The sequence below is a fragment of the Bufo gargarizans genome, chromosome 4 (assembly GCF_014858855.1).
Source record: "Bufo gargarizans isolate SCDJY-AF-19 chromosome 4, ASM1485885v1, whole genome shotgun sequence".
NCBI lineage: Eukaryota > Metazoa > Chordata > Amphibia > Anura > Bufonidae > Bufo > Bufo gargarizans.
In genome coordinates this window covers 312,244,740-312,264,032 of record NC_058083.1, presented here as the reverse complement: position 1 = coordinate 312,264,032, position 19,293 = coordinate 312,244,740, and the positions used below count along the sequence as shown (strand labels likewise).

The 19,293-nt window shown below is 41.5% G+C and overlaps 1 protein-coding gene across 1 annotated transcript in view; it reads right to left on the bottom strand.

Moving 5' to 3' along the window:
* LAMA2 (laminin subunit alpha 2) overlaps positions 1–19,293 on the bottom strand; it is a 772,405-nt gene that overhangs the window by 651,072 nt on the left and 102,040 nt on the right. Inside the window, exons 7-9 of the mRNA XM_044291170.1 lie at positions 17,596–17,695; positions 3,227–3,387; positions 378–518 (exon numbers count right to left, since the gene is read on the bottom strand). Of these exons, the coding sequence (XP_044147105.1) occupies positions 378–518; positions 3,227–3,387; positions 17,596–17,695 (402 nt within the window). The remainder of the gene's footprint in view (positions 1–377; positions 519–3,226; positions 3,388–17,595; positions 17,696–19,293) is intronic.

Sequence of the window (19,293 nt, the reverse complement as noted above, 5' to 3'; positions counted from 1 at the left end):
ATGACAAAAGTACTTAAAATTTGATTTAGTCTCAATTTGGCTCACATATTCAATTCAAACCAAATGTAAAATGCTTCAATTGGCTGAAAATGGGTGTAAGATACCTTGAGGTAGGACTCACTTATTTTTTTCTCTTTTTCATTGTCTCCAAAATTTTCCCGGATTGACTTAACAAAAATTTGGATCCACCTCAAGTTTTTACAACATTCTGGTTGGATCTAATTTGTTTAGAATTGATTCCTTCAGCTCTTGTCATAATGTCATAATTATGTTATTAATACCCACATTAAAAAAAGTGTGTAGAATAATTGAAGATATGCCATAAACAATAATTATATTTGAATTGCAAAATACTTACAGTTTATCAATTCACTTACCTTAGCATATGAAAGACGAGAATTAATGCAGATATTTGAAACTCCAGAACAAAAGCACTGATCACATCCTCTTGGATTGTCACGCTTAAGGTTAAAGTAACCATGCTTACATACATCACAGTTATTTCCTGCCACATTTTCCTAGGGAAAAAATGTATAATTTTAATACATGACACAATCACTGGGTAGTGACACATAGACAGACTGAATATGCATCTCATGACACAATAGTGCAAAATCATATTTTTTAAGAAAGCTGCTGACCTTGTGCAACACAGCATTCCTTCCTCTCAGTTAAAAAGTGATCCATTAGCATTAAAAAATGCTATATACTGTAAATATAGCACAGGTACAACCTTAGTCCATTGCATAGCTCAGCCTCTAGCTGTAGTCATTGCTTTGCCAACAAAACAACATTACACAGTAGAAAATTGCACAATATACACCAACCAGGTAAGACAGCTAAAATACAGCTCTTAGGCCCCTTTCACACCGGCGAGTATTCAGTGCGGATGCGATGGGTCAGTTGAACGCATTGCACCCACACTGAATCCTGACCCATTAATTTCAATGGGGCTGTGCACACATTTTGACGCATCACTTGTGCGTTGCGTGAAAATCGCAGCATGCTCCTCTTTGTGCATTTTTCACGTAACGCAGGCCCCATAGAAATAAATGGGGTTGCGTGAAAATCGCAAGCATCCGCAAGCAATTGCGGATGCGGTGCGATTTTCACACACGGTTGCTAGGAGACGATCGGGATGGAGACCCGATCATTATTATTTTCCCTTATAACATGGTTATAAGGGAAAATAATAGCATTCTGAATACAATAGCGCTGGAGGGGTAAAAAAATAAATAAAAATAAACTCACCTTAATCCACTTGCTCGCGCAGCCCGGCTTCTCTTCTGTTTTCTTTTTTGCTGTGTGCAGAAAAAGGACCTGTGGTGACGTCCGGTCATCACATGGTCCGTCACATGATCTTTTAACATGGTGATGGATCATGTGATGGACCATGTGATGACCGGAGTGACATCACCACAGGTCCTTTTCCTGTACACAGCAAAGAAGAAGACAGAAGAGATGCCGGGCTGCGCGATCAAGTGGATTAAGGTGAGTTAAAATATTTTTATTTATTTTTTTACCCCCTCCAGCGCTATTGTACTATGCATTCTGTATTCAGAATGCTATTATTTTCCCTAATAACCATATTATAAGGGAAAATAATATAATCTACACAATACCTAACCCAAACCCGAACTTCTTTGAAGAAGTTCGGGTTTGGGTACCAAACATGCCGATTTTCTCACACGCTTGCAAAACGCATTACAATGTTTTGCACTCGTACGGAAAAATCGTGCATGTTCCTGCAACGCACCCGCACCTTTTCCCGCAACGCCCGTGTGAAAGAGGCCTTAGATCACTTTTGAACAGTCCTGTCATTAAGTACAAAGATGGAAAAAGAAGCCTAAAATGATGAGCACTTCAAGCTTCCTGTCAGAAGCGGCAGACACACCACTGGACATCATTAACTCACTAGACCAGCAGAGTTGCAGGTATTAATCACTTAAAACACTAGGTATAAAAAAGGATCTTCCCACCTGGGATATTTATGATATATCATTGGATTAGGCTATGCTATTAATGTTCAATAGGTGTGGGTTCCACCTCTGCAACTCACTCCTATCTCAAAAAGTCCCAAAGTAAATGGGGAGCAAGGCATACATGAGTGGACAATTCTCCATTCACCACCGTGAATGTTCTGAAAGTAGTTAAATGCTTGCTTGTCTATTTTCTGAAGTCCCACAGCAGTGAATGGAGGGGTGACTATGCATGTGTGGCTTGCTTTCCATTCTCGAATAGAGTACTTTGAAAAGATAGCTGAGTTTGCTCACTCAACTACTTTCAGAAGTCCCATAGCAGTGAATGGAGATAATGCTGCACATGCACAATGTGCTTTACATTCATGTTTCTGTTCTTTAGGTAGGATTGGATCCCAGATTTGGGACCCAGAGCTATCAGACATTTATGGCATATCCTATTTATATGCCATAAATTTCCAGACGGGCAATCCTTTTAACTTGATTTGACCACCACAATTACCAATAACTCCTTCAGGAGTGCTGTGAAAGTCAGTGTTAAGAGGCGGGGCACTGTAAAGGTCACAGTTAAGGGGGAGTAGTGCTATGGAGGACACAGTTACGGTGGCAGGGTCCTGTGAAAGTCACTGTTAAGGGGTGTAGCGCTGTGGAGGTTCCTGCTAAGGGGGGGTGCTGTAGAGTTAACTGTTCAAGGGGTGGGGTGCTGTGGAGGGTACTGCTAAGGATGACATGACATTGTTGAGGTCACAGTTTAAGAATAAGGGTGATGTGGAGGTCACTGGTTTGGGGAAAATGTAATAAAATAAACAGTGTGTAACTATAGGGTATATAGGGCTACTAGCAATTTCCCTGTAAAAAGAGAGGGCATGGATTGGCTTCCTGGCCAACTTTCAAACAAATCAAATGAACACACAAACAGACCAACACTTCACACTTGGGCAGCACTGGGTATTTTTTCTAGTTATTCATATACATCAGTATTGTTTTTCATAATTTTAATCTCCATTGTAAAATTTAAACATACTGTACCAGAGTCAATTTTATTTCACCTCGTTTTTGAATGCTATGTAATTTTCTATTGCTAATTATGTAGAAACTTGGCCATCTGTAGAGATTCTACTCAAAAACATAATTTAGACAACAGGCAACACTGATGATCATTGAAATGTCTAAATCTAGAAAACAATTTAACATTTTATATTGGATCTTGGTTATTCAAAGTATCTTCATGAACATTAAACAGTTACCTTACAAATGCATGGATCGACACAAGGATCTTCATTTATGCTGCCTGGAACGCTGCAGTTACATTTTACACAATTTGGATATCCTTTGTATCCCAGATCACACTGATTACATTTTTCTCCTGCGTACCCAGGTTTGCAATAACAGGATCCAGGAAGCAAGTCTAGATGAATGGGACAAGGCACATTTAAATAACATATTCATTTTCAATCTTTTTGTAGCTGATTTTACTCTCTATATTTTTCCATTAAAAAAAACTATTTTCTCCAAGTATGGTAAGATTTAAGGCAAAGACAAACTGCCAGATTTTGATGAATTGACATTTATCTATAAAGAGTTCCTTCAGAAAAAAGAGAGGAATAGTTCTGCGCAGTCTTAGCTATAGTGGGATGATAATTACATGTGGTGTGTAATCCCACAAGGTCTCTCTTCCTGTAGATCTATGAGATTTACGAGATTTCTTAGCCCTCATGGTACTCAAGATCCAAATGTTACGAACCTCAATGCCTAGTGTTCCTCTAGATATCAAGTATCTTTCCTCCCTTCAGCAATAAGGTCCTGGAAAAGTATATACGCTTAGTGGTCACCGTAAGTTTTTATTATACTTACAAGATATAAAACTTGCTTCATTCATATAAAACTTCATAAAATCTCATGGCCCGACCTGGGTTTCGTACCGCTTCACCAGGGGCGTGTCACCTTTTGTATCTGGTGGAAGTGCTTTTAAACCTCCTGTTTGGGGCATCATATCCGCTTGCTCCTTTCATTATTTGTATAATATTCCTTGCACACTTGATCAATAAATACCCATCTTCTCAAATAATTTACAAACATACATTCATTTCATTTCATTTCATATACAAATACATTTGTCTCAAACTCATTTTATATCCTAATGATGGACTTATCACTCATCTCAATGCTATCCTTTTCAACAGGCAGCTCATTAACCCTTTGTTTCCTAATCAGGGAGTAGCTATAGTCCCTTTGTATTTATTGGTTCCTACGTTCTCAAAACTTCACTAGTAGGAACCAATAAATAGGAAGGGACTGTAGCTACTCCCTGATTAAGAAACAAAGAAGTTAATGAGCTGCCTGTTGAAAAGGTTATAGGATAGCATTGAGATGAGTGACAAGTCCATCATTAGGATATAAAATTAGTTTGTATTTACATGTATTTGTATATGAATTGAAATGTAATGAATGTATGTTTGTAAATTATTCGAGAAGATGGGTATTTATTGATCAAGTGTGCAAGGTATATTATACAAATAAGGAAAGGAGCAAGCGGATATGATGCCCCAAACAGGAGGTTTAAAGCACTTCCGCCAGATACAAATGGTGACACGCCCCTGATGAAGCGGTGCGAAACCCGGGTCAGGCCATGAGAGTTTATGAAGTTTTATATGAATGAAGCAAGTTTTATATCTTGTAAGTACAATAAAACCTTTTATTTTTACCATAAATACAGTGAGCACTATGCGTATATCCATCTCCAGGACCTTATTGCTGAAGTGAGGAAAGATACTCAGCATTGAGGAAAGGTTCCTAACATTTAGATCTGGAGTACCCTGAGGGCTAAGAAACATTGTGTAATCTCACAGATTTACAGGAAGAGTGACCTTGTGGGATTACACATCACATGTAATTATCATCCAACTATAGCCAAGACTGCACAGAATTATTCCTCTCTTTTTTTCTGGTTTTACAAGTGGGGTTTCGGGATTACTCTTTATTAGTGTCACAGTCATTACCTCTGGCTGTGACCTTCTGTCTATGCTCTCGCTGCAGCTCCGTTCCTATGTGTTGTTTGTGGTTCTTTATGGGTTAACTCCCCTGTGTGCCTATTAGGAGTTAATCCTTTCTGTCTGCTCCATGGGTGGGGCCTCTCTGCTGCACTCATGGAACCTGTATATAAGGCTGAGGTTTCCTCAGTTCTGGGTCAGCTCTCCTGGTGTGTGTTGTCTTGTCCTGCTCCTAGTTTGTACTCACTCTCCCATGCTGGTCTGTGTCTGTCTGTGCTCTGTGGGTTTCCTACTTGTTCATTGCCGTCCTCTTTCCTGTGTTTCTGTTATCTGTTCTGCCAGTTATGTTTGAGTCACCTTGTGTGTATTTATATGTCTCTGTTCAGCAAGCTTTCGCTGCAGCGTGCCTTGCTGCAGAGTGCTATGGGCAAGGCCACGCAGTATACGACTGGTGGGGCTAGTCCTTCTCTGCTTATTGCCACTCCTGTTCCCTTGCGTGAACTCCAGCTTGTGTTTTTAGTTGCCTGCTTGTATTTGCCTGTTTATGTTTGCCTATGTACCGTTGGTACCTTCTGGTACCTGTTGTCCATTTGCTCCTGTTGTCACTGTCTAGTTCATGCTCCAGAGTGGACCCTGGCAACTCCCTGTGGCAAAGCCTAACCCTACCATCTGGGGCCCTAGTGAATACCAGGAGTTGCTTAGTCACGCCCCTCTGGAGTATTACTATACAGTGGCACAGTGGGGGTTTTCCTCCCACTGTGCGGATGGTACATAGAGCTCTCAATTTCCCTGTGTTTTCCTCCTTTGAGTCTGTTTGTGCAATAAACTCTTGTGTGTCTATACCTGAGTTCCGTTTGTTTTTTGCTTGATGACGCAGATGTCTGTCGCTGGATCTCTAACTCGTGACAATTTGTTTCTGTTACAATTCACACGCAAGTTGGGATATCTAGTTTTTGTGTTAGAAAGAGTTCCTTGTCTCTCCATGGTTTGTGTCTGTCATTGCAGTTGATCCCCATTTACTTGACTGCAGTTCATCTATGACAATGTTTTAATCCTGGAAAACTCCTTTAAAAAGTAGCAGTGGAGCTGTTCCCATGGCACAAAAGTTTATGGAACCTTCTAGCTGCTAGGCTCTATTGTCAATAATTTTAAATGTCTATTCATATTTTGAAATTTTTGCTACCTGGTGAGCTATATTTACATGTGCAGACTAAGACTTATCAATATTTTTTGCTTTAATTACAGTATAGCAAAATCATGCAAAAAATAAATAAAAAATCCTATTGTAGTTGTGCAAAATTGTTGTGATTTTTCCCCCCCGTGATTTTATGATAATTTGGGCAGAATAATCCTACATCCTGTATATTTAACCTTACAAATATTGAAACCATTTTCATTTGGACTTCCTATTTTGCTATGCCCCAAAATTGCAAGCTAGACTCCCTGGACTCTACATAAGCGAGGAGAGATGTAAAAGGTTTTCCGCTTTCCCCCAAATAGCATTTATTTTTTATAATGGGTCTTTTTCTCTAGAGGTAATCAACAGGGGAAATTAACCACCTAACAGTTTTGCCAAAGCTATGCTTAGACTTTGGGAAAAACGCACAACTGATAACATCTTCAGCTCTGTGTATAGGAACGAACAACATGAAAGTGCAGACAGGACAGACAAGACTGCTATGGGACTACTGCTCATTAGCTACACCCCACCAGTCCGTCCTCTGTGTACTTTGTTCATTCCGCACGGAGCTTAAGATGTTATTAATAATGTTATCATCTGTGTGTAGGATTGTAATTTATGAATGTCGTAATATATGTTTTAGAGTCCTAAAAAATGCCATTACTTTTTATATTACTTGCATTTTTATGGTGCTGGTGTTTTTGTTGCATTTTGATGGCTTATTTTTTCTAAATAGTGTATTTTAGTACTTGCTTTTTTATGGGGTTTTTTTTGTGTGAAAGTTGTGCATTGTTAAATAGGAAAGTATAAACCTCCCCAGATGCCACTTTCTTTTTAGATCTCTAAAGAAAAGGCATATACAACCATATACAAATGCCATAAAATGAAACACATATTGACACATGCATTTTTTTAGGCAGATGGCACTCCATAGCCAGAGCATGATTTTATAAAAAAAACAAACATGGAAATAAAAGAAAATGCTAGTGAAAAAAATGTCACTAAACAGAACAGTTTTTTTTACTGTATCTCTTAAATACCTATATACAGTACTCAGCTAACATCCAGAGGCAGCATTTTTTGACATTGGAAATGATGTTGCTGACTTATTCATAGGAGAGTTGACAAATATTACAATGTTGGTCCAACCACCAACACCCCCTGGTCATGAGAAAACATGCATTCCAGTTTCATGTCACTTTAGTATATTCACTGTAGGGGAACTGGACTGTATGTGACAGTGGTGGGCAATTGTGAGTTCTCAATCCATGTAACTCTATTGGAGATATGGATGCATCAAGTAAGGGATGGCCACTGATTTAACATTTATTACAATCCTACGGATAGATAATACAAGTTCATATCCATTTAAAGGGAACCTGTCACCAGTTTTATGGTGTCCTAACTAAGGGCAACATAAATAAGTGACTGATTCGCTTAGCAAAATGCTGGGTCACTTTCTTTAATTGACCCAGTCAATCTGCCAACATCTTGTATTGAAAAGCTCCAGCTGATAATGATGAGTCCTGAATATTCATGAGCTCCTGATTCTCCCCGCCCACCTGCTGCTGATTGACAGTTATTTTCCATATGAATCAGCAGCAGGTGGGCAGGGGAGTGGCTATATCTCTGAATTAAATCTACGCTGGACTCAATGACATCACGCTGGACTCCAATCAGCTCATTAGCATGCGGCATCTTTGTGTGTATGTTATGAGGTAACCATCTGTCACACCAGTAAGTGAATACATCTAAGGCACTTTTTAGTAGTGATTTAGTAATGATTGTATATAATTAGTTAGATTATAATCAAATATCCACATGAAAGGTTCCCTTTAAGGGCTCCATAAGCAGATTTCCTTATTAGCCACACTGTCAGGTTTACTGATGGAATTTTGAAAGGCAAAAATCAGAGTGGAAAGTGACGGAAATGACTTCTCTTTTTTGAATTCACTCCTGGTTTTTGCTTCCAAAACTGAACACATAAAGCTGACCATGTGTTTCTACCCTTATGTATAACAGTCTCCAAGATTAATTCATGCAGACTCATTTAAAAAATGTTTTGTGATACAAGCGCAATGTTGCTTTGACAAGTTGAAGACTGCTTCAAGACCTATCAAATAAAAGAACAGGTACCCACTGCCAGAAAAATGCTTCATATAATTTATATGCTGCTTTGAACAACAAAAATTGCCAAGGATGTTAATAGTGGCCTCACAAAAAAATGGCAGCAGATAAACATGGAACGTTCACAGAAGGGGCAATGAATTTACCAGCTGTGCATTTTAGGCTACCTCCAGCAAATCAATGATGTTCTGCCTCACAATTGAACTATTATAATAAAAAAGCCAGGATGGGTTATTATTATAGGAGCTTAGTTTACAACAGCATCTGACATCCAATTTTCCGTAAATTAACTTTTTATCCTAAAACACACATGCAGATAAATTATGCATTATCATAATATGCCACGTATGTATTACTTGTGATTTTCAAATTATACTAGAGTAATCATTTCCCCCACACTTTGGCATTAGCAGCTCCATGTTTATTGAGCTTTATAATATTTAAAGAAAATGGGCAATTTCCATCCACATTAAAATCACCCATGAAGGCTTTATTCACATTCACATTATAATAGAAGAGTTCAATTTTAGTATAAACATATTCAATGTTCTGCCTTATGCAGCGTGCAATTCCTTTTACTGTTCATTTGAAGAAATAGTTCTCAGAAAAAAATAAAATGTGCCGTTCTGCTTAGTGAATTACAGAAGTACAGTATAATGAATGTCAAATAGGCAATTGCAAACTGTAAGGGATAGTGCTGGGTTTACATTTGTGGGTTATTAACAAATCTACTTTGTATGGTGATTTGCCAGTTAAATCAGCACATCCTGTAGGAAGTGCCTCCTCAGCTTATTTTCTCTGAAAACCATCAACCGTTTTCTTTAATTTTCTAGTGGGAAGAAAACTATGGGGGTCATTTATCAAACTGGTGTAAAGTAGAACTGGCTTAGTTGCCCATAGAAATCAGTCAGATTACTTCTTTCATTTTGGACAGCTCCTTTAGAAAATAAAAGGAGGAATCTGACTGGTTGCGATGGGCAACTAAGCCAGTTCTACTTTACATCAGTTTGATGAATGACCCCCTATATGTTAATTTCTAGTTGCTTAATTTGAATATATAACTGCATAGCTTTTGTACATTACAGTTTAGTATAAGAAATGGCGTAATAATTAAAAACAATTATAATAAAAAAAATCATAATCACATTATCAATGTAGTACTGCCTAATCTGCCTAATCTTATGCCCATTAACAGAGCAAACCATTGTCTAACTAATTAATACCCCTAATAATTGTTCACATAATACAACACAATTCTGCTATAAAATGCATGCATAGTGCTGCCACCTAATAATGCCACATGACACCCACAGAATACTGTTACATTTTAGCACAGTTCAGTTCCCCCCAAAATACCACCAAACAGCATAAATTATATGTGTTGAATTTTGGGTTAATTTTAATCTAGAATGGTAAAGCTAGCAATACCTGCTGAGGAATAAACACAACACTTACATAGTGCCTGCCTTTTCATCTTTTTAGCTGCAGATCCACCAATTCCCAGGTTCCTCTTCTGCTATCCAAGATAGCCACACTGCTTTTTTGACTACATGACCCATACTCTGGGCAGTACTGGACAACCCAAGAGCAGGGCTGGACAAGCAGGAAGTGTCTTGGATTACTGATGCAGAATGTGTTTTAGATAGTCTGAGAAGCAGGGCGGCCATCTTGGATGACAAGAGAACCCTGCAGAGGCGGCTAAAAACATGAAAAGGAGGACACTATTTCATTCCCCAGTTAATGTGATATTTTTTTTTTCTCTTGATCAAGAGGGTTGTTTTAACATTAATGTTCCAGGGCGTGTAGGGTTGGGAATTGATTCATGGAGACATTTCTATTGATCTAGGATAGTGAAGGGGTTAGTGGTTAAACATACTAGTTGTTTAGGGCAATGAAGGGGTTAATAGCTAAATCTCTGGAACTATAAGGCAGTTAAGGGCCTGTGGGTTAATTTCCTGAAATTTAGGACAATAAAAAGGGTTAATTGTAAATTTAAGTTGGTCCTGGTAGGCAAAGTAGGAAACAACGTCCCTGAGTAGAGATAAACGCCTTTTTTAAAAAAAAAATCAATTCGGTCTGTTCACCAAATTTTTCAAATAGATTTGATTCGATCCAAATTAATTTGTGGCGAATCGTGTTAAAAAAACTGCTATTTGCTGACTGCAGAGAGCCTTTATAGTGGTGTAGAACACTGTGCCTTGCAGCAACATGCATACTAAGTCTGCTGTGGTAGTGAAATAATACTGTGAGTCAGTATGACACGCACATGACAGGCGTCGCTCTTAGAATCACTTCACATTTCACTTCTTTGGACAGTTACACAGCTAAAACTGACCACATAACTCAAGTGTGAACTCAGCCTTACAGGTTGATGTTAGTGTCAGGTATAAAGAACCCCACAGAGGCACAAGATCCTACTATAGCATGAAATAGCTCACTTCTTTTACACTGTCATCAGCTGATTCCACATAGATGTCTACAGAACCTGTTCTATTAAATGGTTATACAAGTAGAACCCCCCAGACAGGGTGGAGAAGGTGTCAGCAGTAAGTTTGTGTTGATGTCACTGATTATTTTTCCCTTCCTCTGCCAGAACAATAACCCCCTAAAAACGGATCCTGTCTGTGGAGCATCCGCCTTCACTCGGTCAGCATTTGGTCAGTAATCCATCAGTATTGCTAATGCCCAAAACAAAACAAAACCATAATACCAAATCATAAGCCAATTCTCATAGGACCATACGGGCCTTACAGCTGCTACACAGACAGGATCTATTGTGCATCTAATTTTTCCTTCCTTCTGACAGATCAGAAAAAGTGTCAAATAAATGATGACGTCAACCTGGCCAATAAGGCAAAATAGTGGCCCAGTCATTAAGTTGGGAGGGTGGGAACAGCATGATATATCCACAGAGTGGCCCAAAGACATAGTGTGGAGGCGGCATCAGCATCAGGAGACCAACGACTGGCAAGGTAACATAGTGTGGAGGTAGCAGCAGCATAAGGAGACCACAGAGTGGCACAATAACAGAGTGTGGAGGTGGAAGCAGCAGCATGAGGAGGCCACAGAGTGGCAAGGTGACACAGTGTTGAGGTAGCAGCAGCATCAGGAGACTATGGAGTGGCACAATAACAGAGTGTGGAGGTGACATCAGCAGCATAAGGAGGCCACAGTGTGGCAAGGTGATATTTAGTGTGGAGGTGGCAACAGCATCAGGAGACCAAAGAGTGACAAGGTGACATAGTGTGGAGGTGGCAGCAGCATCAGGAGACCACAGAGTGATTCAGTGACACATTGGGGAGGTGGTTGACGCTAACAGTACCCTCTGATGATGGTGGGTGTGAGAAGGAGCACTTTGCATCAGATGTGTGGCATAAGGCGGGTGGCAACATCAGAATTGTCTCTTTTGTCAAAGTGTTGGTGTGGCACCAGGGATGATCTAGTCTGATGCATCAGGCATTGGTGGGTGGAAATCCTTGCCGATCCACGCCAAATTTATCATGACAAAGGTCAGTCTCTCCACATTTTGGGTGGACAGGCGAGTTCTCCTTGGGGTAACTATGGCTCCCGCCGCACTAAACACCCGCTCGGATGCCACACTACTGGCCCGGCAGGACAGCTTTTCCACGGCAAACTCAGCAGTTGCGGCCACAAATCCAGTTTGGCTGCCCAGTAGTAAAGTGGATTAGTGATGAGCAAGTACCAAAGTGTTCAGGTGTTTGGGTATTCGGTCTGAACACATAGCCATATTCATGCTCTCGGCCGAGCACCCGAGTATAATTGAAGTCAATGGGAGACAACCAGGCACACCTTGCTCGTATGAGGGGAGTGTGCCTGGTTCATAGGAAAAGATCTGAAAGTGATGGAAACACCTCTGAAATCGATCAGGAACAGCAGGGGGACCATGTCTGGATGTATCTTGGACTCCAATGTCGCTGCTGGGAACCATGTTGTATGCCACTTTTACAGACCGACAAAACAAAAATGCCCCCCTCCCAAAAAAAAAAAAAAAAAAAAAAAAAAAAGGAAACATTCTTTCCTGTATATTCAATTGTATATACAGATGTGCTTAAAACTAGTAAAATTTCTCCCAAATAAAATTTGCTCTCTGCTGGAATACTGTATATTACGTTTGTGGATTGAACACACACACAGATGTGCCCAAAAGTAGTTAAATGTGTTCCAAATACAAATAATTCTCTGCTGGAATACTGTATATAACATTTGTGGATTGAACACACACACAGATGTGCCCAAAAGTAGTTAAATTTGTCCCTAATACAAATAATTCTCTGCTGGAATACTGTATATAATGTTTGTGGATTGAACACACACACAGATGTGCCCAAAACTAGTTAAATTTGTCCCAAATACAAATAATTATCTGCTGGAATACTGTGTATAACAATTGTGGATTGAACACACACACAGATGTGCCCGAAACTAGATAAATTTGTCCCAAATACAAATAATTATCTGCTGGAATACTGAATATATGGTTGCGGCCTAAACACACACACAAATGTGCCCAAAAGTAGTTAAATGTGTCCCAAATACAAATAATTCTCAGCTGGAATAGTGTATATAAAGTTTGTGGATTGAACACACACACAGATGTGCCCAAAAGTAGTTAAATGTGTCCCAAATACAAATCATTCTCTGCTCGAATACTGTATATAACGTTTGTGGATTGAACACACACAGATGTGCCCAAAACTTGATAAATTTGTCCCAAATACAAATAATTCTCTGCTGGAATACTGTATATATGGTTGCGGCTTAAATGCACACACAGATGTGCCCAAAAGTAGTTAAATGTGTCCCAAATACAAATAATTCTCTGCTGGAATACTGTATATACGGTTGTGGCCTAAACACACACACAAATGTGCCCAAAACTAGATAAATTTGCCCAAAATATAAATAATTCTCTGCTGCAGTACTGAATATAACGGTTGCGGATTGAACGCACACACAGATGTGGCACAAATGAGGTTAATTTCCACTGGAAAAAAAATTCTCTGATGGCGCGGTGTATATCTTACTAGCAGGCACACTCTAGTGAATAAGCCCCTTTTTATAATGTCTGCTAAACACGCTGCTTTCTGATGGTGTACTGTAGATCTCACTTGCAGGCACACTCTAGTGAATAAGCCCCTTTTTATAATGTCTGCTAAACACGCTGCTTTCTGATGGTGTACTGTAGATCTTACTTGCAGGCACACTCTAGTGAATAAGCCCCTTTTTACAATGTCTGCTAAACACACTGCATTCTGATGGTGTACTGTAGATCTTACTTGCAGGCACACTCTAGTGAATAAGCCCCTTTTTATAATGTCTGCTTAACACACTGCTTTCTAATGGTGTACAGTAGATCTCACTTGCAGGCACACTCTAGTGAATAAGCCCCTTTTTATAATGTCTGCTAAACACACTGCTTTCTGATGGTGTACTGTAGATCTTTTAAAAGCTTTTGGGTACTTTAAAAAATGATTTTCCAGCCCTGCACTATCTGTCCCTTCCTGAAGATGCCTGTGCCTGATACGGCTGAATTTAACCCCTGGTAAAAAAAAAAAAAGAAGTGCTGCACTGCTGTCAAACACACACTGTAGTCCTTAAGAGGACTGTTTGGTCTTTCAATTGTTTTTTGGGAGTTAAATCTGTGAATTTCCAGCAAAACGCTATCTGTCTACTGTCTGTTCTCCCTGACGCTGAATGATCCAAGCGCGGGACATCGGCTCCTATATAAACTGGTATCACGTGTTCCGGCCAGCCAATCAGTGTAAGGCTAATAGCTAGCATGGCTATGGCATTACACTGAAGGGATTTTCAATGTGGGGTGGCAGTGTGCTGTTCAAGTATGCCACCGCCTTCTGGCTTAGGTTCTCCTCCAGGTCTTGCTGCTGCTGCAGAGGGCTCCCTGGTCAGACCTGCGAGAGGATGGACGATGGATAGGCAGCGACCAACTGACTACATAGGATGTCTCTATAGTAGTTCAGTTTGTTCTCACTCTCAGCGGGTGTAAAAAAAGGCCTCCATTTTGGACCAGTAGCGAGGGTCTAACAAGGTGGAGAGCCAGAAGTCATCCCTCTGCTGAATGGTGACAATTCGGCTGTCGCTACACAAGAAAGTTAGCATGCAGCGGGTTATTTCCGTAAGTGACTCAGAGGGACTCCCTGCCTCCATCTCCACTGCATGCTGCCATGCTGTGCCTGGGTCATCTGACTCGTCTTCCTCATCTCCCTCTTGCTACTCCGGCTGCTTCTGCTCCTCCTCTGCTGTCACCTGTGTAGAAAAACCACCCATTTTGCTACACATTGCTTGTGCTCCAATGTTCTCCTTCAGTTCAGCCCCTATAGGGCTCATGTGGCCATGAGATGTAGGCGCCACGTCTCCAGTCCCCTGACCAGCCAGATTTACCAGCATCTTTTGCAGGATATGAATTAGTGGAATGACGTTGTTCATCCCATAGTCATGGCGACTGACAAATAAAGTGGCCTTCTCAAAGGGCACGAGCAAATGGCAAGTGTCACGCATGAGCTGCCAAGGCTAATATCGAAGTTACACAGGGGAGTACCTCTGTCCACCTGTATCATCAAGAAATCGTTTATGGCCTTTCTCTGTTCGTACAGTCAGTCCAACATATGGAGGGTGGAATTCCAACGGGTGGAAATGTCGCATATCAGCCTATGTTGGGGGATGCTGTTCTGCCGCTATAGCTCAAAGAGAGTGTGCTAAGTGGCTGAAGTGCATGCACCATGTTCTTTCCTTTGTCAGTCACCATGGTTCCGATTTTGAGTTGTCACGGAGAAAGCCACTGCGTGATGCATCGGTTGCTGCGGCAGGCTGGACCACCAAATTTAAGCCACAGTTCTCCCAGGCCACTTTTCTGGTGACGCTGCATATGTTGACGCAGGGCCATGGTGCAAACATTGGCACCCTGGCCATGCTTTATTTTCTGCTCATAGATTCGACAAATGGCCATGTTCACCTCCCCCGGTGGCTTAACAAAAAACTGCTACACTGCTGAGTCGGTGACTTTACCCCCAACACTCCACACTGACTGACTGCTACCACCACTGCTTTCCGGGCCGGTAGGCTCCTGTGAAGTGGGTGGTCTACCAAAGGCACGCTTGGTTCCCAACCTCCCACTGCTACCACCCTGCTGATTCCCGGCCATGCTACCGACTTGCTGGCTCAGCTGCTGCCTCATGCGGGAGCTGCCATCCTCTTCTTCTAATGATGAAGGCCTGGCTCCCAATTGTGATTGGCTACATCATCATCGAGTACTGTTTGCACGTCACTGATGTTCTCCTCAATGGTATCTGAGCCAGGAGCCTTACCGCTTGCAGCACCAGCTCCCACCCCACTCTCCTCATCACTACTTGCTCGCCTACCGGAGGAAGCGGCGGATGTTGGTTGGCCAGTAGCTGCTGACTGTCCTCTAGTAGCTCGTCCTCGCTGTAATAGTGGAGCTGAGCATGCAGCATATCGTACTTCTCTGGCTGAGGGAACAAAAAAGGACAGAGGCAGGTTGAGAACAGGTGAGGGAACAGGACCTGCTCCTGGGCCATGCCAACTCTTGGCTGGGTGTGTCTGATGTCACTTTCGAAGAAGTCGAAGATCGAGTCAACCATTTAAGAACCGATGGGTTGCTGGTCAAGACATGACCGCTAGCTGACACTGGGAGCTCAGGCCTCTCAAAGTTACCCCTACTGCCAGGCCCCCTTACTCTGCTGCGACCTGTGCCTGCGGCAGAAACATTTAGACCTGTGCCTCTCCCCTCTGCAGGTCCTGTCACTTCTCTATCTGACATACTGTTATATCAAATAAGTAAATAAAAAGGAAATTAATACACACCAAAAAGGGCTTTAATTTTCTCGCTTCACCACATAACATCTTATAAGCCCTCTTTCTTTTTCTCTACTAATACAGCCCAAAAAATTTAGGACATATAACTGCGGCCGTGAACGACAAATAATATAATTTTTTTAACCACTAATACACGCCAAAAAGGGCTTTAATTTTCTCACTTCACCACACAATGGCTAATAAGCCCCCCATACACGACAAAAAGGGTTTTAATTTTCTTACTTCACCACACAACAGCTAATAAGCCCCCTCCCCCCCCCAATACATGCCAAAAAAAAGCTTTAGAACTTATAACTGTGGCCGTGAATGCCAAATATATATATTTTTTTGCCACTAATACACAACAAAAAGGGCTGTCATTTTCTTACTTCACCACACAACAGCTAAAAAGCCCCTTATTTTTCCCCCCACTAGTACACAACAAAAAAAGGTTTTAGAACATGTAACTGCAGCTGTGAATGGCAAATAATACTTTTTTTTTGCCACTTATACACGCCAAAAAGGGCTTTAATTTTCTTACTTCACCACACAACGGCTAGTAAGCCCTTTTTCTTTTGCCCCACTAATACATGCCCAGAAAAAGACTTTAGGACATATAAATGCGGCCGGGAACTGCAAATAATAATTTTTTTTTCCCCACTAATACACGCCAAAAAGGGCTGTAATTTTCTAACTTCAACACACAACGGCTAATAAGCCCCCTTTTTTCACCACTAATACACAACAAAAAAGGCTTTAGAACATATATATAACTGCACCACACAAGGGCTAATAAGACCCCAATAACAAGAACGGTTTGCTGGAATTACAGAGCTATAATCTATTGCAAACCTGAAATGAGCAGCAGTATAATGGCAATTTGGATCCCCAGTCAGTGCAGCAAGGTGTAATAGGATTTCTCCTATTACCCAGGCTGTACACTCCCCTACTGAACCCTGTTCTGCTTCAATACTGTGGAATAATCCCTCCCTATCCTTTCTCTACACTTCTAATGCTTTTTCCCTGAACTTCTAGAGCTGGCTGGCTGGCTGCTGATTGGCTGCATGCATGGCATTGTGGGTGATCCCTTGTTCCTAAAGTTACTTGTTCCATGTCCTAACAATTGTAGCAGCCATTTTAGGAAAAAATGTGATCTCTATCGCTGAGCTAGTATTTCACTGACTAAAAGAAGCCATGATTGTTGAGATTTTAAAGACTAATGCTATATGGGAAGAATGTGACATTACTTAAATGTTGACCCTAGCAACTGTCTATATGGACAAGTTATGTACATTAAACTCTGTGTATGCGTGTGGTTGTCTTTTTAGTTTTTAGTTGTTTTACCTCTGTTCAGTATATAAAGACAATGTTTTAATAATAGTAATAACATAAATAAGAATACCGTATAGCAATAAATAGTGGATTTCCATTTTAGCCTCTAGCACATATAATACAGTTATGTTGTTACCTTCAGTAGCTTCTTTTTTATCCTTGACACATACATCCTGTAATGAGCCTATTGGATCACAATTACATGGCTGGCAAGGGTTAGGATGACTTGGAGACAGCTAATAAAAATCAAAATAAATGGTTATTTTGAAATGTCTGGTTGTTCCAAAACCAACTATCATAAAGCTTTAAAGATAATAATAGTGAGCAGCTAGATACACCAACAGCAGCTAGATACTTTGGCGGTCATTTACTATCCAGAAATGCAACTATATTAGGCGTATTTCTGATGCAGTTTGTGGTGCAAAGGTTATTTGCGACGCAATCTGTGACTTTTCCTGGTTCACGCCAGGTCTAAAAAAGTGAGCGTGGTATGGGCAGGGAAGGGGATGGGCCAGCAGGCCTGTTTTAGGTGTAGAAAATGGTCTAAATGTAAGCCAGCCTCCATGCTGGCCTACATTTAGGCCTCATGCACACAACCGTTTTTTTTTTTAAGGTCTGCAAAAACGGGGTCCGTAGGTCCGTGACCGCTTTTTCGTCCGTGGCCTCCTTGATTTTTGGAGGATCCACGGACATGAAAAAAAAAGTCGTTTTGGTGTCCGCCTGGCCGTGCGGAGCCAAACGGATCCGTCCTGAATTACAATGCAAGTCAATGGGGACAGATCCGTTTGATGATGACACAATATGGTGCAATTGCAAACGGATCCGTCCCTATTGACTTTAAATGTAAAGTCAGGAGTCCCTTTTATACCATCGGATCAGAGTTTTCTCCAATCCGATGGTATATTTCAACTTGAAGCGTCCCCATCACCATGGGAACGCCTCTATGTTAGAATATACCATCGGATTTGAGCTTGAAAACTCATATCCGACAGTATATTCTAACACAGAGGAGTTCCCATGGTGATGGAGACGCTTCTAGTTAGAATATACTACGAATTGTGTACATGACTGCCCCCTGCTGCCTGGCAGCACCCGATCTCTTACAGGGGGCTGTGATCCGCACAATTAACCCCTCAGGTGCAGTACCTGAAGGGGTTAATAGTGCGTATCATATCCCCCTGTAAGAGATCAGGGGCTGCCAGGCAGCAGGGGCAGACCCCCCCTCCCTCCCCAGTTTGAATATCATTGGAGGCCAGTGCAGCCCCCCCTCCCTCCCTCTATTGTATTTATATTATTGGTGGCACAGTGTGCGCCCCCGCCAGCCCCCCTTCCTTCCCTCTATTGTATTTATATCATTGGTGGCACAGTGTGCGGCCTCCCCAGGGAGGGGGGTCTGCCCCCTGCTGCCTGGCAGCCCCGGATCTCTTACAGGGGGCTATGATGCGCACAATTAACCCCTTCAGGTGCGGCACCTGAGGGGTTAATTGTACGGATCACAGCCCCCTGTTAGAGATCGGGTGCTGCCAGGCAGCAGGGGGCAGTCATGTACACAGTTCGTTGTCATCACTATGGGAACGCCTCTGTGTTAGAATATACTGTCGAATCTGAGTTTTCACGAGTTTTCACGGGTCTTCGGATCCGTCTGTATGAAAGTAACCTACGGCCATGGATCACGGACGTAACCTACGGCATCACGGACACGGATGCCAATCTTGTGTGCATCCGTGTTTTTTCACGGACCCATTGACTTGAATGGGTCCGTGAACCGTTGTCCGTCCAAAAAATAGGACAGGTCCTATTTTTTTGACGGACAGGATACACGGATCACGGAGGC